This window comes from Nicrophorus vespilloides, unplaced genomic scaffold (assembly GCF_001412225.1).
Source record: "Nicrophorus vespilloides isolate i.1.1-1 unplaced genomic scaffold, Nicve_v1.0, whole genome shotgun sequence".
NCBI lineage: Eukaryota > Metazoa > Arthropoda > Insecta > Coleoptera > Silphidae > Nicrophorus > Nicrophorus vespilloides.
Genome location: NW_017095813.1, coordinates 51,246 through 73,956, shown reverse-complemented (window position 1 = coordinate 73,956; position 22,711 = coordinate 51,246). Strand labels below are relative to the sequence as shown.

At 27.6% G+C, this 22,711-nt stretch overlaps 1 protein-coding gene across 20 annotated transcripts in view; it reads left to right on the top strand.

Annotated features, from left to right (window-relative positions):
- LOC108565398 (voltage-dependent calcium channel type A subunit alpha-1) overlaps positions 1-22,711 on the top strand; it is a 57,285-nt gene that overhangs the window by 3,460 nt on the left and 31,114 nt on the right. For 18 of the 20 annotated variants that reach the window (XM_017924888.1, XM_017924977.1, XM_017924924.1 and 15 more), the window contains exons 3-4: positions 6,038-6,177; positions 21,877-21,977. In XM_017924888.1, coding sequence (XP_017780377.1) covers positions 6,038-6,177; positions 21,877-21,977 — 241 coding nt within the window. Of the gene's footprint in view, positions 1-6,037; positions 6,178-14,693; positions 14,795-21,876; positions 21,978-22,711 lie in introns of all 20 variants that reach the window. The other 2 variants (XM_017924984.1, XM_017924837.1) reach the window with 1 other exon arrangement.

Below are 22,711 nucleotides of genomic sequence, written 5' to 3'. Positions count from 1 at the left end.
TGTAATTATAATAACATTAATTTGATTTACAAAAAAAATATTTAAAAAAAAATCTACGTAGAATATAAAATTATTTAAGCAACAGGTCAATTTTTGAATTCAGAAATTTATTATTTGAATGATTCTGAAATTATATTTATTAAATGTAGTAAAGAGAAAATTAAATTAATCAGTTGTAACTTAATTACTTAATTTCTATCATTATGAAAGAAAAACTTACATTGGTTTAATATAAAAATACATTAAACTAAAAAAATGTAACATTAATTAGCAAATTATTAAATTTAATAATTATTATTTCTATATATATTCTTATATAAATTTTATGGAAGGACGTATTACCCGACACTTCAAATTAGCATATTAAACACAATTCAATTTATATTTTTTTAATTACAAGTGCTTCGAAAATTAATTAACTTACTTAATAGGTATATATTTCATTATATAGATGAAATCATTAATAGTGAAAATTATAATCAATCTATAGAATGATTATAACGAAATTGCATATAAAATGATTTTTTTTTAATTAGTTTTCAACTCTATTACTATTAAATACTTTCTGAGTAATTGTCGAATGTTCTTAAAATTAAATCATAGTTTCAACGTTTTATATCATACTATAAATTTAAAATCCACACAATTTGATTATTCAGGGGTCAAAAATGACCTTTTGTCCAATAAAAAATATAAATGACTCATTTTAAATTAGAGTTTATACAAAAACCAACTTAAAAAAAACGGTTTTGGCATCTTAATTTGTATATAAAACCGGTTTAAACCGCTTATCAAATTTGCAGAAAAATAAAAAAAGGAGATTTTACAATTTATTTACCGAAATAGAAAAAATACTGACTATCTAGAAAACGTCTTAAGAGCTTTGAATAATGAACCAAATTATTCATTCTTCTCTTTATAACCTGTAAATTCAAATCTTCATGTTTTTGAAGATATTTATGATTTGATCTTTTTAAAGCAATCTATGATTTGTTTTTCTTCTTCGCCGCTTTTTCATCATAGCAGTCATCTTCTATTTAATAAATTGGATACCATCTTGATAATATTTGTCCAAAAACTTACTGAAGGTTATGAAAGAAATAAGCTAGACGTGTTTGTCTAAACGTTCTGTGGATTTTGTAAATTAACTAAAAACCTTACTACACTAAAACCTTACAACTTTATTTTTTTTTCAATTCACGTAACAGAGACGATTTTGTGTTAACATTTTTATGTTTTTAATCAAATAATTAAAATAATTAATTAAGCCTAGGCTCAAAAACCGTTTTTTAATTGGAAAAAAAACGGTTTTCGAATTACTTAAATTTCCTCTAAAAAACGGTTTTCAAAATCCCTATTTTAAGTGTAGATATTTAATATTCATTTCAAATATATTATTTCTATTATTTTACAAACTTAAATTGAAAATAAAAGAGTATATTTAAGTAAATTTATAATAAGCATAACTTAATTTTCTAATATTTTTTTTAAGAATACTAGAAATACTGTACATTAATATATTTCAGCTTTATTTGGATAATGTATTTACTGTTGTCACAATGAAAATCGGTTTGGCTTTTATAGAGATTTTACGATTGTCCATAAACCTGAAATGACCGTAATTGTTTGCAGCATATTTATAAAATATATATTCATTAAAACACAGCTTTCAATTAGTTGCAATAAATTTTATTTATATTTCCTATAATTATTGATAATAAATCAATTGAATTTTTCATTCTTTTTAACCCTTTGATCCTAAATTAGAGAATACAAATTGAATAAATAAATATTTAAGTATAAGATGCAATTTACCAGTATTCAATAACCAACATGTTTTATGTGATTAATAATAATATAAATGTATTTATATATTCTTAGTACAACTTTTAGTCATTTAAATAAATTATTAGAAATGTTATTTAATTAGCTTAATATAAAGAAATTAAGTTAAAATATATCAAACAATTTATATGAGAAATAATATAGACGATTTTTGTATAAGACATTGAAGTTTTCACTTTCTTCAAGAATATGTAAATGTTTTATCACAACCAAATAATAAAACGGTAAAATTGTATAAACATTACATGAATTATTATACGAAAAATGGTTTCGGTTTTCTAACAAAAGATGTCTTCTATACACAGCAATTCACTGCGGCTTCGATCATTCCGGATTAACTATAGTACAGTTTAAAAATTTTAATTGAACAAAATAAAAATATGTTCTAAAAAAGTACACAAAATTGGTTTTTATACAGAAATTATTGTTCTTATCTTTTGTACAGTCAATTTTGTTTTATATATATATGTATTAGTTGCTCGGTTAGTCCGGTTTCAAACAGGGATATTGGTGAAAGCATAATCGCATTATATTATGTATTCATATATATTTCTTGTTACAATAATTAAATAAGGAATAATAATATTTTGCAATTTGCATTAGTATTGTAATACAGATATACTGAAAATATAATATTCAGTTGAAAAAAGTGTTGACAAAATCACGTTATTATTCAAAGAGTTAATATTACTAATGGCATGAAGAAAGAAAGTTTATAGACAGTTCCATTGCGGATTTTACAACTTTATCCCACGCTGCGAATGAAATGTGTAAGATTAGCATGCAAATACACTCTCCGCTATTGAAGCGCAATTAAAACGTTACGAGACAAGTTCCATAATTGTGCACGTTTCGCTGTTCAGTTCGAGTTGGTAAACATACGAGACACCAGAAATAGGCTAGACCGTGGGATTTGCGGGATGGCGGAAAACGTCGGGCGCGGGCAGCTCAATAAAGAGGAAAAAAACCACGCGGTTTTATTACATTGAACTGTAATAAAAGTTGATTTTTACATCCGGAAGGAAATGAAAATGAAAGGAAACCGCGAATGATAGGTAGCGTTGCGTAAGGTAAACGTACACCTGGATGATTTTGAGAATCGATTGGCTGGCTCCAATAACAAGTACAAAGTGCCCGCCCTGGTCCACCCTGTTATTGAATTAAACTGGTAATTTGATTCCGTCCAATTTAAATCCACATCAAATGCAACCGATCGGCAAACGCCAGGAATCCATCTGCAATTGAAATAACTATATCAGTTCGTACATAGTTTGTTTATTTTTGCATTAATATCTATGCTATTTACGCTTTATGTGGTTTCAGTTTCAAAAAGTAGCTTAAAAAAGTAATATAAATGCAATGTGTAAGTCTTTGACAGTTAATTCGTTCCAAAATTTTTGTGTAAGTCGAAAACCGAGTAAATCGAAAAATATAAAAATAGGCTGAAAGACTTAAGTCGATAGCCCTTTGGTTGCATTGTAACTAATAAATATTATTATTACTATTATCATAAAAATAATATGTGTATAATTGCAGGAATATTAAGTTTTCAGTGTTGAAACTTTCATGCAAACACGAATTGTAGAATTCTATATTAATATTTGTTGATGATGTTAGATTTTGATCAGTTATTAACCAGTGTTTAAGTAATACGATTAATCGTTTGGCATGTACGCGTTTTATAGATTTGAAGGTTATGTAACAAGAATAATTATTCGGCGTATACCTATAGTAATCATTTTGGAAATTTGAAGATTAAGACATATTTTAAGGTTAGGTAATAAGAATAATCGTTCGACGGTTACTTTTCTTGAAGATTTGAAGTTTAAGTAACAAGAAGAATTATTCGGCGTGTACCTATAGTGTAAAGGTTCTAGTATCATTAATTAACATAAGTATTAAACTAATCGGCGAGTGCTCATAGGAAATCCTCCAAAAAAATTTAAGGTTAGGTAATAATAATACTTATAGTAATTCATTTTGATTTATATGTCAGATCATCATTAGTAGTTCTAGTACTAATATTCTTAAAGATGTCAGTACCGTCAATCGCCAAGCTACCTGAGACAAAGGTACTTACTCAATCGGAGAGTATTTCGTTTTGAAATTTAGAGGTTAGAATATATATTTTAAATTATCATCAGACATTTTAGGTTAGGTAATACTTCTTTTGGAAATTTGTAGATTATGTAACAATAATCATGTATCCATAGTAATTGCCAGGATAACAAAAGTAAAAATATGCATCACAATTTCTTCTATCAATTGTTCATCCTTATGTTTCAATCGAATCGAGATGACGAAGACGAAGACGAGTCACGGCCGGCGTTATATAACAATTCCGAACGGGGAAATATTCGTGAAAGAGAGAGGAAGGACGAAATGAAAAAGTGATATCCTATTCAGAGCGAGAATATTTAGTGGTTGCGAGCTTCGGAATAATGGGGCCCCGAAGACAATTCGTCTATTTAGGACGCATTTCAAAAGTTATAGAAAGCGTCGATTTCAATATCTTTTGTTCTAGATATTTCATATAACGCCCGCCGGATTATTTCAAGTATTCCGCAGAGTGCAGAGTTAGTTATGTAATAACTGGTTTCTACCGAAATACCAACATAACAAAAAAAAACATGCAACAGCTGTGTTTGTATTAAAACTTTGAATACGTAGAATATAGTACGAGTTTCGACATAGAAAAATGAGAATTTTAACTGTAAATTACGAGAGAAAATAAATGGATTCGGATAAAGCAAAATCAGTAGGATTTTTTTTGAGAAACATAAACAAAATCCTATTCTAAATTTTGTCATTAATTTTTATATACGAATTGAATCATCTCTACCAGCGGTCGACAACCGATTTTTTTTTTGGTCCGCAGAGTAGTTATATATTGCAATTTTTGTTTTTATTATTTTCTGATTTCACTTTTTTCGACTAATGCATTTTAATCAAAATTCACAGTTCAGTGATCCGTAAGGTCAAAAAGGTGGACGACCGCTGATATTTAATATGTTGCATTATTCATTAATGGAACATGTACATGAATACCTCGCACATTGCAGGAAATCGATTCCGCCAATGTTTAAAACCGGACTAATCGAGAAAGATACTTGATTTTGTAGAGAGATAAAAAGATCATGTGTGTATAAAAAAATATAATAAAATCATAGACAAAAAGTTTGTAAACCAAATAATTTTAACAGGTTACAGACGGAACGTTTTCAACCTTAAAAATACCATAATTATATTAATATAACTGTACAAATTTTATAGCTTCAAATATTTTCTTTCAAAATTTAGAGAAATCATATCTACACTTAACAATAAACAAAATTGGTAGTACACATGCATACAAAAGCCGCAAATCTATACATATTATACAGAATATAACAAGAAATTGGAGAGATCAAACAACATGGAAAATGACAAACTTTCTAACATAAGTAACAACAACAATATAATTGTTATTTAAAAAATGTTCCAAGTTTAATTATTAATACCCAAATTGGATTTTTGTTTTATTTCACTTCACTATAAAATGTTATTATTATGTAAGTTCTGTGCATTTTGTTTTAAATATCGCATCTGTCAATTATTTAAAATTGCGCCATCTAGAATCTATATTCAGAACTACATTTAAAGTGTCCTACATGTTTGTTTAACCACTATAAATATGTGTGCAAGGACCTCAACACGCATCTATATTCATATTCCATGAATACGAAATGCGTTCAAATTAAAACCAACTTTGTGTTCGAGTCAGAACCAGTAAAGCACGGAAGTCGCTGGATGCTCGGACAAAAACACAAATTAATGAAAATACAATTACCATCGGCAATTTCCATTGTAACGATTTCAACGTTTTGTTCCTTTCTCGTGGAAACGAATAAATGAAAAAAAAAGGAAACATTCAAGCAACAATATGGATATGCGAGTCCGATACTGAATTGTTTACGTAATTACCGAGGGACCACTTTTGTTTGCGAATTATGAATAATTGAATTTTGCGACGCAATTAGGCGACTAATTCGTATCGGATTGCGGAGAGGCCGCAATCGCCAAAACGAACAGATGTATTGTAATGCAGTGCTGCACGCATTCATGACCAGAACCAGAACCAATAATTTCCCTATTACCATTGTTAATAATAATACTAATGAACGCATTGTTTTTGTCTGTTTCTGTGTTTTAGGAGAAAACAGAGGCATACTTTCTAGGAATATTCTGTGTTGAAGCTTCGTTGAAGATACTAGCGTTAGGTTTTGTTTTACATAGAGGATCATACCTTAGGAACATTTGGAACATTATGGATTTCTTTGTCGTGCTAACAGGGTGAGTGAGACTATTACCTAGTGGGATTTATTAAACGTGTAGGCAATAAGATGGTTTATATAAGTTGTGTCTTTTGATGTCATGTAACATTAACTCTCTTTGATTTTCTTGTGATTCTTTCTTGTTTTTTTGTTTCGTTATATATTTTTTGTTTTCTTTACATTTTTTTCGTTCGTTTTCCGATTTCGTTACTTCGTTAATTTTCAGTTGGAATTCTTTACGTTCTTGTTTTCGATTTGTTCGATTTTTGTTAATGTTGTTGTTGTTGATGATTATTTGTATGTGGATGATTCGGTTTGCGTGCGTCCATACGTACGTACGTATGTATGAATGGTTGTGTGTACGTGGGTGGGTGTGTATAGATGGACGTATGCGTGCGTATTCCGAGCGTATTTATTATGCGAGTATGTAATCGTGGGACGGAAATTGTGCCGTAAATCTTGCAGCAATGCCTGCCGGGTGCGCAACATCAATTGGTGATGTTTAATAATATAAGCTCAAATAAAAATGTTTCCATAAATATATATACATACAGATTTATTTGTTTGTCTGATGGACTTGCTCTTCTCTCGCTCGCACTTTCTGGTTCTCCATTTATCAATTGCGCATATAAATCATTTAATTCCATATTGATTCATTCGATATTCTATGGACTGGCAACGTTGTTCTCGATTTGTAGTACAACGCTCCTGACTATTGTTTCAAAATGCGCTATCTAGCAACTAAAATTAGAACTACTTTAAAAGTTTCCAGCTGTTCACATAAATATAACTTACCTTAAATACAAACTCTAGTTTTGTTCCATGCAATCAAATCTATATTTTATTAAATTAAGAACAAAAATGCCCAATTAAACAAAATAAATATACACGTTTCCGTTTCACACAAATTTTACTAGAATCTAAATATTAAAAAACGCAATTGATTCACGTGTGCTAACAACGACGTAACGACGTTTTCCATATGTTCAAATCTAATTTATAATAAAAGACCAAAAAATGCAGCATATGTTCGTCGTACATTATGTCGTATATATTCATCATGTGTATTGCTTATGACGAATATATTTACATCATGAAAATGTGTTTTTAATGATTATGTCAAAAATATACGTAATCGTTTCTATCAATTGAGATGAAATGTGTCGATCGCAGTAAATATAAGTAAGTATGGAATTTGACAAGTTAAAATTTTATATAAAAAATATATGCAAATTTATATATTAATAACCCCTTAAGTTATTATGTCGTATATATTTGTCTTGCGTAGCGCTTATGACGAATATATTCGCATCATGAATTTTCTTCTTGTTCTTAATGATTATATCGCATATATACATAATCGTTCCTAGTAATAGAAAAGAAATGTGCGCATTTCAGTAAATAGAATTAAGTATGGAATATCACAAGTTAAAATTATATAAAAAATATATGCAAATTTATATATTAATAACCTCTTAACTGATTATGTCGTATATATTCGTATTGCGTAGCGCTTATGACGAATATATTCGCATCATGAATTTTCTTGGTGTTCTTAATGATTATATCGAATATATACATAATCGTTCCTAGTAATAGAGAAGAAATGTGCGCATTTCAGTAAATAAAATTAAGTATGGAATTTTATAAGTTAAAATTTTATATAAAAAATATATGTAAATTTATATATTATATGTATTATATGTATAGCGCTTATGTATTCTGCGATATAGAAAACATAACGTGAACTTCATTCTATGTTTGCTCTTCAATGCGTTAACTTAGTACAATTGAAATAATATTATTATGTACGTAGCCACTATGGGAGCCACTTCATACAATACATCACAGTGTTAAAGTAAAATAAAACTATTTCAATAAAAGTATGTTTACATGGATCAATCAACTCCAAAAATACTCTCGTTTTATAATTAATAACATTTACTTAATAGAACATACACAACCCTCAATTAATGTAAGAAATAAGAAAATCGTAAGAATGAATTTCTCAAATAATTCAAGATAAAAAAATTAACCAATTACAAAAATGCACACTTATAATTTTAAAACTTCGTGAAAATTAAAAATTCTCATATTTTTTTAGACTAAATTATTAAATTGAAATTAGCTGAAAGATTATCAATATTTGTAGAAATAATAATTTGATCTGAAATAATCTAAAATATATATTAAAAACCTTTAATAACATCAAAATAGAGGAATTAAGAACAGTCTGGGAATCAAGAACTTTTAAAGTGCTAAAATTCTTCATTTTTCATACATATTTTAGACATTTACAATTTGTAATTTCTTAATTACTTTGTACAAATTATTTACTTAATTAAGATCTGTATAATATTAACGTTCGAAAATACAATATGTTTAATCAAATCAAAAATTCAAAAATACTCGTAGTTTATAATTACAATAAATTAAAGAATTGTGTAACTATTCTTCTTTCACAATTGAAAAAAATATTACTATTAGAAAAAATTGAAAATTTTAAGATTTGCGTATGATTTCCCACATAATTTAAGTTAAAAAAGTAACAAATTACAATATTAAACATGTTTCGTGTTAAAACTTTGAGAATAGAATTCCTCTTCCTGTTTCAAGACTAAATTATCAAATTTAAGTTAGCTGAATGATTGAGAAAATCTGTAGAAATAATAATTTGATCTGAAATAATCTAAAATATTTATTAAAAACCTTCAAAAATAACAAAATAGAGGATTTTTTTCGAACATTTTCAATGTTAAAATAAACTTCAATATAAAAAATTAAAGCACTTTAGCATTTTAATTTTAAAAGGAATACTTAAAATTAAAATGCTAAAGTGCTTTAATTTTAATACATATTTTAGACATTTACAGTTTGTTATATCTTGATTATTTTGTGCAAATTAGTATATATGTTTTTAATCCATTTTTTTAAAGATAATAAAGAATGATCTATCCTATTATCACCATTATTGAAATGAAATACACATATTTTTAAAGATCAATAATATCAAAGCAATAAAATGCATTTACATTAATTGTTTCAAGAATATATACTTTTATAAAGTAGTAAATCAACTGAAATATGTTTGTTAAACGAAAAAGTACCTTACAATGATTGATTACACGTTCTAAAAACTGACATTTTCGTATTCTATAGGCCAGAAATTTTAATTATACTGCTTTTACTTAATTTGAACAAGACCGAATTGAAAAAGTGTGTCTGACAAATAAAGTTTGCTTTTTTATAAAAAAAAATAGTAATATTTTTACCAGAATCTAAAATCAATAATTATATAAATTAAATGTTTTAACTTATATCTTTTTATATAAACTGAAATAAACAAATAAACTTTTACAAACGTATAAGAGTAAAAATATTTACTAACCCGGCGAATCCACCATTTTTTATATGATTTTATATCATTTATTGATTGAATTTACCATAATAGTTTATATTAATTAATTGCAATTAATTGCAATTGAATGCAAAAAATTGATTTACATTGTCTCATAAACATATATTAATCAATTAAATGTTCTATATTTTTTTCAATACATATAACTCGATGGTTAGATAACATTAATGCTGATGTGAATGTAAGAAATATCACTGAAGTAGTAGAATAAGAAAAAAAGATACAATTTTCTTGTTAATACCGAATATCATAGTTGATGAATAGCACGAAATACAAGGCGATAAATTATTTTATTACAGTGGGCAAGAATAACAAGCGGAGCGTAAAAGAATTATACTGTCCGTGGAATCTTCTTCTCTTTCTTATTTTTTTTTTATTTGCGAGAATATATGATCCATTCCGTAATAAATTTAAACGCTACTCTTTCTCTACCTTCCTTTCTTCCATTTATTTATTATTTTTATTATTCTCACAAATTTTAGATTTACTTCCACAAATAAAATACAAATAAATATAAACCACAATCTAAAATATTAGTTTATTTGAATAAATAATTTTTTTTCTCATCTAATTATGGTTGAAGTGATCAAGAATTGTTATAAAAATGTAAATTCTCGAATAATTATGAAAAGTTCCAATTTAATAATTTAGTTTGTCATTATTTAATTACATAAAATTTGCACCAAAATCTGTTAACTAACCCTTGGTTAATTTATTATCCTTTACAACTAACTATTCATTCAATTTCATGTTAACATACCTTAAATAGTATAGTATATAGTATACTAAATAAAGTTGTAGAAAATTATGTAATTTCTCCATGAATTAACAAGAGAAAGGAGGTGCAAGTTTCTAATTTAATTAACACTCTCAGATTGTCATTATAAATTAAATTATAAAATATTGCACTAAAATCTATGAACTAACGATTCGTTAATTTGATTGGGCCCTAACAACTAACTATTCATTCAATTTCATGTTAAATAATAAAAAATAAAATAAAATTCAATTAATTAACAACTCAAACCCAAAAAAAAAATTAATGCAATATTAACAATTCGTTAATTTTAAATTAAATAACATTTAAATCTCTTAAACTACTCTTGAAAGTACACTAAAATAGTACAATAGTTAATTTGATTGACCCTCAACAACTAAATGTCCATTCAATTTCATGTTAAATAATACCAAAAAATAATGAAATTCAATTAATTAACAACTTAAACCCAAAAAAAGAATACAAAATTAACGAATTGTTAAATAGTACTTCAATTTCTTAACCTATTCTTACAAGTACACTAAAAAAGTTTATTTTTAGCAATAGTAGGAAATTATGTAATTGCTCTTTGAATTAACAAGAGAAATGAAATGTTTGTTAGATTATTAAAAAAAAACAGAAATAAATTTCAAATATTTGAATAATTTTACATGTTAATGTTAAATAAAGAAATATTATTTCAGTAATAAAAACGTACAAATATTTATGTTGTAATTTTACGTAATTAAATACATTTACTTACTATTACTCAGGCAATCCGAGAACAAACAAAAAAACAGGACTAATCGAGGCATTCGACTGAAAGTGTTTTTTGTCACGACATCGCAAATGCCCGTTGATTTCCAATAAAACACCGCTTGTTCGTTCATTTATTATACAATTACGGAACGATAGAAATTAAGAGCAACATTATGCATTGATTGTAAACGAAAACGAATAAATTGTGCAGTTATAATAATTCCGCGTCGAAATACGAAAAGCAAAACGGTCGCAGATTATTCTGAACATAGCGAGAAAGGATTTTAAACGCATATAAATAAAACGTGTAATCGGCTTACGGCCGCCTATCGACCCATTCTATCCAGCAGCTTAACACACACAAAAAAAAAGATTATCTTTCACAACAATTTAGTGAAGAAGAAAATACGAACTTTATCGAGCGCATAACAATAGTTTATAATATTAATCTGCACTGCAGTATATGAAACATTACATAATATGTTACCTAAATAATATGCATAGTCCGGTTTCGATGAGTCCGGATATACTCTAATTGAGTTTTAGTTGAGCAAATTTTCAAAAATATGTCTTTATTTTTATGTTTGTATGTATTTCTTTTCTCGATTAGTACGGTTTCAAATAAATTATCCAGACTATGCGAGGTATTGCTGTCAATAAAAAAGATATACATATAAAAAAAATCACAAATACGAATTTAGTATATTTCATACCTAAATTTTAATTGAGAAAATTCTCAAAAAAATATCCTTATAACATTTTTTTGTATGTATTTATTTCCTCAATTAGTACGGTTTCAAATAAATTACCAGGACTATGCGAGGTATTGCTGTTAATAAAAAAGATGTACATACAAAAAAACACAAACACGAATTTCGTATTTTTCACAGCGTATTTTCTGAAATAATACAGAGACAAAGTCGTGTAGGCTCTCGCAGCACACATAAACTGTGATGGTATTTAAAATTGGATCAATAGGCTGCAAGATATTGCGTGAGCGTGGCGACTCCGTGAATCACCCTGTATACTATTATAAATTGATTAACGCATCAATAATGGAGCAGTTTTACCATGGCGATCATGTAGGAAAAAATAATAATACTTGATTTGCTTCCAGGAAATTAATTATTTCCAGGTGGGTTGTGGAAGAACAAAAAATATATATATAGTCAGTTGGAAAATGTATTAATAATTAATTTGTGTGTTACGTTAACGGGGTCAAAGTGCAATTAGGTCTGGATTTATCACTACAATTTTCTTCAGTTTATAAAATAACAAGGATATTTTGTTGCTCAGCTTTGTTTCTTGATTGCTTAGGTAATGTTTATAAATGATTAATTTGAGAAGCACAAAACTGGAGTTGTTGGATTTTAGGGTCGATGGCCAGCCTATTGAACCGTCTCATCCTTGAACTTTGAAGAAAACCTTTACAATACATATTGGTACATATATGATAACAATTCAGCTTACTGCTAAAATTTAAAGTATATTTGAATTATAACAAGAAATATTTTATAATAGGAAGTAATGTTTTATTGTTAAAATTATCAAATTTACAACAGATTTTGAATAAATTGCTGAAGAATAATATAGTATTTCAAACTTTTTATAAACTGTTTTTTCAATATATCAAATAAAAATTCTTCATTTTTTGTTCAGTATTTTGTTCAAATATTAATAAGTTCTTCCGATTTTATTTTGTATAGAATTAATGTTGGAAATTTTGTGATTATATTGAATTTCTTGGAATTTAAGAAAGAAAAAATATATTTAATATTTGAAATCAACAATATTAGCATCAACAAATTTCAAGTGACAATTTATGAAAATATTTTTTATATTTCAAATTTAACTTCACACAGAAACAAAAAAAGAACCATTAAAAATTTTGTTAATGTAATTTTCCATATATATATAAATCTAGAAAATTATGAAATATCTGCATATAAACTTATAAATTATATATTAATGATAACGAAATACATATTGTTTCCTATATGATAATATTTATGCGATTATAAAATTATTATAAAAGCAATAACAATATATAACTTTTTCATAGCATGCGCGATTTTCACGCTTGACATAGGGAAATTCTATAAGTCATTTATTAAATGAATTTGTATGAATGTAAAGAAATGAGTTGATATAAAATTAATTACTTATACATTTAGTAGTGATTTGCTTTAGTTGTAAGTATATTTATAAGTATTTCTATTAATTTACATTGTGAAGTAACTAACATATTTTTTAAACTATCAATATTATAAAATATATTTTGGCAATATATTTTAATTGTTTTAACTTTAAGTATTTGCAAAAGTTTTCGTTTTAAAGTTACACTAATTATGTTTATATTACTTTTCAAGTGTTAACTTTACTGATTTAAATTAATCAAATTAACAACATATTTGCTTTCGATACAGACATTGCTAAAGTTCACTTGAAATTAAGTAGTTAACAAACTAATCCATGATTTGATATTAATTAATGTCTTATAAATTTAATACAAACAGTTCGAACTGCAAACAAATCTGACAAAAAACAATAAATATGTATTCGAATAACAAGCATATGTTCTGATAACGTACTCTTTACAGTACATTTCAATATTGTAAACCGATGATTGCTTAACGAACAATTTGTATTGCCAACAAATTTGAAAACATACAGTTCTGCAAAAGAAACAATGTTTGGATAACGTACACTTTACATTTGTAAACCGATTGTTTCTTAATGAACAATTCGGACTGCGAATAAATCTAAATACAAACACTACCGTGAAAAAAATATGTTTGGAAACACAAGCACATGTTCAGATAACGTGCACCATTGTAAACCGATCACCTTCTGTACTTCTTTTCAAATTTATTTGATTTCATTTTCAAAATAAAGTAATATTACAGGTTTTGTTTTTATTTATTTCAACCAATATGTAAAATAACCAATATCATTTGGAGTTTCCAAACTATCTAAACTAAAGCGAAAATTTCAACTAATTTAATCAAAACATGATTTCAATCAAACCAAGGTTCTGCTGGTTTGTATATTATCCAGTTAGTTTATAAAGTAGTTTACACGGCACTATCAACTATGCAGTACTAAATAAATCTAGATTAGTTCGTCGTAACTCTCTGTTCACCGAGTTGCACATCGATTATTTTCCATTTACAAATAAATAAAAAAAATGCAGGTATTGTGAAATGTTCTTCTTAGTTGATCGAGGTTAATAATAGAGTATCGATTGGCATGGAGCATTGTGTGAAACGTAAACGGGGCTCGGAAGAATATTATATATAATAAATACACGTACGGACACTGCATTAGCGCGATTCGATGCGACGTTGCCAGATTCATAAATTTCGTCCCATCAACAAAAAATAAGAAAAAAAATCGAGCGTAGAGAGAGCACGTTTTCATCTGTATTGTTTTTTTTCTATCCCGTTGTTTATATGTGTAATTGATAGGATTTGCTGCTCGGTTTCCGGCGATGTTGTATATGATTTCTTTTATTATTAATTAAATTTGATTAGTGATGAAATAATGGAAAGGGAGCCGAGTGCCAAGGAAAATACTGAGTTGTTGTATAAATTCATATCAGGTCGATGACAATATTTGCCGAAGCAAACGTTGACGTTGATCTACGGATGTTGAGGTCGTTCCGGGTGTTGAGACCGTTGAAGCTGGTGTCCAGGATCCCAAGTAAGGGTCCAAAGCCTCCCTAATTAATATAAATATATATATACATATACTATCTTATTATTATTATTGTTTTCGTTGAACATTTATTAACTATATTATATACGTATAAATAGATACAATACTACAACTATATATCACGAGTATCCATCTATGTATACGTATATTATTTTGAAAGTAATATAAGAGTAATGAGTAAATTATAAGATATATATTATATACATAAAACAGAGACTCTATCTATCTTATCTATTCTGTCTAGCTCTTGCAGTGGGCCCGCAGTAGCGCAGATTCTAGATTTATATATATCTCGTCTTAGACTTATTTATTATTATTATTATTATTGACTAGAGTGGTCCTAGAATTTCGATTTTCTTTAGGACGTAATTTTTTAGTAGGCTATTGTTAAATATTATATATTACATAATTGATGACACTTAATTATTATCGTAATTACATCTCTCGTTTATTTATTATTTCATTATTAACTACTCACCACTTGCCGTTGGTACAAAAATTTACAAAAAAAATAAAATTAAAAATATTTTTATTTCCCTTCCATTTTGATTTCACTTTATCTTTATTTCTCTTTATTTTTATCTGTGAACCGCCAATTATCAAAATAAAAATAATATGACACAGTTAAAAAAAATCCTAGAAATGTCTTCACTCGGTGTCACAAATTCAATATGATCGAGAACCGAAACAACAACAAAAAAAAACCTGGTTTCCACAAGACGGAAACGGTTTTTGCATGATTTGTATTTTGTTTTTTTTTAAACGTAGATAGACAGTGCTCGATTGCATTTCCTCTTAGTAGACTTTAGACGATACATGAATATATCTTAGCACGAGTTGGTTTTATCCATAAAAAAATATAAAAGATATGCAAAATTAAGTCAAGCAAAAGAAAAACCATGCAGTTTCAGAAGCAACTTGATTCTGCGGTCGAGTCAGGTTGCGATGATGTAATATATTTAAACACCAGTTATTTTGTAGATGATTTTCGTTTATCCACTTTGGTTATTGGATTTATTTCTTGTTATTATTTTCCAGCTTCTTCTCTATTTACTATTGACTATCGTTGACTCTGCACTGAAATGCCAATTAATATACACATACACAATAACAACTCTCTAATATTATTTATTTATTTCTTTTCCTGGGTTCAGATCCCAAAAAGGCGGTTCTTGTCCTTCGTTTTCTTTTGTTAACCACTCTCTTCTCTCTCTCTCTCTTTCACATACACAATACTCTTATTTATTTATACGTTCCTTCTCCTTCGTGCTTTGGTAGGGAACAAACACACAATGCGGTTTGCATGCTCAAAGATTACGAAACACGATTTAACTTCATATTATATATATAATAATAATAACATATATTTGGTTCTGTTTCCTTTTTTTATGTTAATCTTTCTCTCTCTCTCACACACTTTATTTGTATTGTTATGTTCTCTCCTTTCTTTCGAAGAAGTTGATTAGTTTTAAGTACACGAAAGGTGTGAGTGGCGAAACTTTTCCATAATTTGCTGGGCTTGCCCATCAAGACACATTTGCAGGAAATAGCAAAAAAAAATAATTAAGTGGGCTTCAAGTCTCAAAGTACGAGAATTGACAACGATATCGATTGATCATGAGCAAAAAAAAAGAAATCCGTTTGGATTGGTGATTTGGTGGTGGATCAAATCAGGAGGAGCGTCGAAATCGCATCTGAAAAAAGGAAGATAACTAAAACGTGACAGTGGCAAAACAGAGAAAAAAAGCGAAAACCGACAACGTTGTTTATGTGTATAATTGGCTTGTTGAGTTCCGATCACGCCGGTAAACGAATCGTCTCTCATTACAAACCCTTTTGTTTCCATTATTTTATTGTTTTAACCCCCTTTTTACTTTCTCCGTTATTGTTTTGCATCAATTTTCTTTCTTTTTTCTTTCTATGTCGCGTCCGAAACGTATGCCATGATGGTAAACTGATCGATTTCGTGATGAGAACTGAGTAATATTTATTAAAACGAAATTTAATTTAAAAAAAAAACAATAGATGACAACGTTTAATGGAAACGAAAAGATGTGTATGTGCATCGAGCATTGTTTATCACGTGGTGGCAAAAAAAAAATGCGATCAATATTTTTTGATTTATTATCCTTCGTATTTTGGTACTCCCCCTTTATTATTATTATTTATTTACTTTTTGTTCGTTTACATATATTTATGAATACATTTTTTGGATTTTCTTATATTTTTCTTCTATTTCTGTTGGTTTTTGTTTTATTTATTTCGTTTTGTGTAGCGCTACAGGGATTTGAACTTAGGTGTTGCAAATGTATGAAATGAAAAGAAAAAAAAAGAATGTAATATAGAACAAATCCGAAACTCGCATCGACCGATATCCATACGACACTATAAATTGTATGATTACAGTAACTCACTCGGTTTTCTCCTCATAATTATTATTATTATTACATTTGTTTATTTGCTGTTTGTTATTATTGTTCTTTACAGGGTTTCATTTCTATATAAATTATGTTTATAAGGACGTAGTGTATGTCAAGATCGTGTGGTAAATTGTGCATTCGTAAGTTCGGTTTTTCTTGGTCTTTCTAAAAACAATGCGTTAATCCAGCGTTACTCAGTAGTGTTTTATCCCAACAAATTTGTTTGTAATTGGATTACGACGCAATTACTAACAGTTTTTCACAAGTTTGACATACGGTGACAACTGTCATTTCGCGTGTCATTCAAAATTTGACGCGACCCAATTTTGGGTCACGACCCATAGGTTGAGAAACGCTGTGTTTATCCATGGAAATACATGTTTCCACAATTTTCAGGATCTATTAAAATAGTATGTATTTATTATGTTTCATGTTTACTACCCTTTACAGACTATTGATTTAATTAGTGTTCAGTGACCTTACGTTTAATAAACAAAACCATTCATATTGTTATTGCCTCTTTCCACAACATACTCAATTATTAGTGTAACCAACAATTGAATTTCACATATTATACAGTAAAACTTTGTTTGATTCAATATAACGTGGTTTCTAAATTTACTTATTTTCTATGTGTTAATGTGACTTCTGTTTCATTTAAAGCTTGTCATCTAGGAACACATCCTAAGTGCTAAACAAAGTCTTACAGTATATCAAAAATAATATATATTAAATGTTTGAAAATCATATTATTTTTTGAAGGAAATGAAGATAAAGATTATAAACTAAGATATCTGATATATTATGTGAAGTGTATGATGTTAATCATTATTCAAAGCTCATAAGTACACATGGTTTTGATCAAGTTGTGTGATAAAGCAACAAAATAAAATATATTTTTGTATAAAAATACGTTTTGAATGTGATTTAGCAAAAAAAAAATATTACAACATCTAATAACACAATGTAGTTTAATTTTGAAAATGTTAATTAATCAGATTTATTAATAACTTGAATATTTCACTATTTTCATTCAAATTATTATGTAAATGTGGTAAAGTTGCTATTATAAATTAATCAATTATTTTATATTTTTAATTATCTAAATAACATGGTTGAAAATACTACTTTTAATTAATAAAATTAACACAATTTTTGTCTATTATTAAATTTGATGAGTTGTTAAAATAATGAATGGAAATTGATTTATACACATTTAATTGAATGTGGAATAAATAGTGTAAATTCAATAATGTATATGTAATACAGTTTACTTCGACAGTCACCAAAAATAAACACCTATTTATAATTCCAATTATAACAAAAAAAATAGTAATGAATCGGCTACTGATTATACGATTTTCTGCCCTATTACTTTCGATATATCACAAATTAATAATTTATTTAGTATTTAAAATATTAATGTATGAAAAATAAAAATAAGAAAGGTATAAACATAGATTGACTCACTTGATTCAACTAACAGCCGCATTTGACAACAGTTAGTCTTTAACCATTTTTTTCTTTAATATAATTATATTAATACAGCAATATCTCACATAGTGAGGGTAATCGATTTCGATAATATCTCGAACTGTTTGATAAAATAGACTTGTTGTATAAAGGAAAAAAAACGATCATTTATGTATTGTGATATATTTTTTAAATTGATTTTATCGATTAAAATCTAGTTTGTTTCGAAATTATCAAACAGGACTATTGCAAATCTGGACTGATCGAATCCAAACCTTTTATGACAGTGTTTTCTAACATGTGGCCCACATCGATTGTTAAATTTCTTAACCCTTTGAAGTGCCAGAAATTCTTAAATTTCTAGACTTGCCAAATATCTAGAGCAGTGATTCTCAAAGTGAGGGTCGCAGAAAAATTGATGACAGATCAATCTTTTTCTACGCATACCTAGTCCTCGGGAGGTTACAAATTTGAGTGCAAAAGGGGGTTGCAGACCCATAAATTTGAGAAACGCTGATCTAGAGAACTGAATCAGACAACTTCGTCAATTGAATCAACATCGGATCGTATGGACTATAAAAATTCATACCTTAACATACCAACCCGATTATAGGGTAATTCCTTTTTCATGGATATTTTCTAGAAAAATATTCAAAAGTTACAATACTTGACCCACCGCCTCTCAAAGAGTTAACTGGAAAATGGATTAGTCCAAAGTTTAACCTATGTCGAATTAAGTATATATTATATAGGGGGTATAAAAATTTTAGAAAGACATAGGTGGGACATGGTACAAAAGAGTTGGGAAACACTGATGTAAGGTATTGTTGTATTTTTGTATATGCGACTGTTTCAATAAATATCATTATATTAAAAAAATACTGGAGTTAAACAACAAAGTGTATATAATAAGTGTCAAAGACCTTTTCCATTAATGGGTTTTCTGGTTAATAGTTAAGATAGAAACCATCTAACTATTAAATGTGTTGTTTCTCGTAGTATCGATAATTATAGCAACATAGCCACTTTTTAATCTGGATTAAGGAAATCTAATTTAGGTCATTTCTATTTTTACGTGGTGTTTTTCATTTCAATGAAAGAAAAGAAAGTAAGAAAAAAATATACATGAAACGAGAAACAACCCTAAGAGGATTTATTGAAAATATAGCCGGTCTCAGGAAATACAATACGGCGATAAGTGATATAAATGCGAAATGTTTGGAAGATAACACCGATTTCCATTGAATATATTCTCTCTGTCTTTCTTTATGGCTTTTCTCTCTAATTGACAACTTCGGTGTGAGTCATACGCACGTGCACTCACTGCATGTGCAACTGGATATAATTATATAACCATTAGTCCTGCCGTCGCATGCGTGCGAATTATCGAAACTCCGCTGAAACGTAAAATTAAAACGTGGACAAAACAAAAATAAACAACTGAAAAGAGAGAAAAAAATCCGACCGACTGCTGAACTTAATTAATTATACGAATTAATTGCATTTATGCCCGAAGAAACATGTCACCTCGTGCATTCGTTTTTATTTGTTTTGCGTGGGTCTACTTATTGCAATTATAAATGAATCACACGAACAATGGACGAATCCATGCATTTCATACATTATTTTATAATAATATTAATAACACGTATAATCCATTTTATTAGTTTTAATTATGTTTTCATGTAATATGAGAATATTTCAAATAACTTATTTTTTATTACAGAATATATTATATTCATATTTTCTTACATATATGAAAAATGGATTAAAAATTACAAAAATTACAAAAAAAATAGTTCATAGATGAGAGATGGCGCTCCAATTAAGTGGAAACTACAATAAGTGAAAAAAGTGCTAATATTTTTACAATTCAATCCAATTTTTTGTCAAATGGTTACAGAAAAATATATTTAAATTTTTTATTTTCAGATTTCCTGAGAGCTTTTGCTCCTACTATCACAGTTTTTCTAAACATGTTTTCTAAACATTTGGCAGTTATAAAATTGTAAATAATTATTCTATAAAATTCTATAAAATTAATGAAATCAAACTTTTTCAATTTAGAATTAACTTGTATATTTTCTTACCAAAGTTGATAAAATAACTTAATTTGTACTTACCTTTCATATCTGCTTAATTCCAACTGTTCTTATAGAATACCAACTAACATAAGTATTATCAAATCCAGCCTTAGTTTTGCTATATAGTATTTATCAAACATACAAATTATTGATAAAAAAGTAACTGTTTGAGTTAAGAATTTAACACTATTTATTTCTGCAAATACATAATGTGCAACTCTATTAAGTATATTACTTTTGACAGATGTCACATGACAATACCCAACGTAGCCTGTTTTATTTAAATGTGAAATATTAACATTATTAAATTTCAATTATCCGTACCAACTCGAAACAAATTTAATAATTTTGTATTCATAATCATGAAGGACAAATATTTTGTAACCCAACTTTATATGCATCTTCTAAATAATATTGTTGACATTTGACATACATAACAACATTCAATAATATGTATTTGTTTCTAGTAATAAGAAAATGTCTTATTATGATTAGAAAAATTAATAAAAACGTTATAATATAGAAATTGTCTGTTGATTTAAAGAGAAAAAAAAATGGATAAGATTCTTGTAAATGTAATTTCATTCATTAATAGTGAATGTCTTTATATTTACTTTTTTAACAAAATTATATCTCATTCATTTTGAAGGAAAAATAACAATAAATATATTGAAACAGACATTATATATAATAATTTTTTTTAAATTTTTTCTTAAGAAGAAATGTGGGTACATATTTTTTTGACTTGTAAATTAATTACTATGATATTAATTAATATAATTGTTTTTGGAAACAAAAGAAAATCTTCTTGAATGCACAATTTGACGCAGGAACCAGTGACATACGTACACGTAAAAAAAAATGCATCAAACAGAACATGGTAAAAATGTGTTTATTGTTTTATGTTGAAATTGTTTTTTTTTTTCGTATTATTATTACTAATATTATTATTTTCTATTTATATATATATAAACATTTATATATACTTTTATTCGTTGATACGATTTGTTTTTATTTTAGTTATATTATCATTGACTAGATATTAGTGTGCCTAGTTATTGGAGTAGAGCTAGAGGCTAGTGTTTTGCAGGTTTCTAACGATGTTCCCTCAGGAAATCGTAGCTGTGGACCTGCGCACGTTACGCGCTATTCGAGTGCTAAGACCTCTCAAGCTAGTCTCTGGCATCCCTAGTAAGTAGATGACTAACTTAGAACAATCCAAAAAAAACATATTATTTAAAATATATCTATTATCCACTTTCTTTACTGTGAAAAAAAAAAGTTAAACAAAAAAAACCTGTTTTCTAAATAAAAGGAAACTCAATAGGCGAAAGAAATATTCAGCTCATGCAGCCAGACTCTATTGATTTCCCTTTTATTAAAACATCACCTATTCTATCTTTTTTTTCTCTGTGTTTAAACCATTTCTTTATACTCTATTTAATTTATTTTCTCTTTTTTGTTTTAATTGAGTTCTCTTATGATTTCGATCATCGACCCATTTCGATATATTAAAATTAACTGACTTTAACAGACGAGAAGAAACGAAAAAACTGTACAGCATACGTTTTTGTCTTTATATATATTTTTTTTGTTATATACGAACGTATAATTTCCGGCTATGAGGGCAAACCATTTTTATGACAATCTATGTGTTTTTCCTGTATTCTTTTCGTCGACTATTTATTTATTGTTTTCTCTTTCTTGTACTCTTTTCTTTGTCGCTCGTTCGTTATTCCTTGTTTATTTTTTTTTTCTTTGTACGCCATCGATTCGTTTCTGTAACCAAATTGAAAACGGCGTTGGATTTCGCTTAAATATGGACCTCGACCTGAAACCTATTCTACATATTATGAGTTGATCGATACGCGATACCATGTGTAACGTGTGATTTTCTTTTCGTTTCCTTACTAACTCTCTCTTTC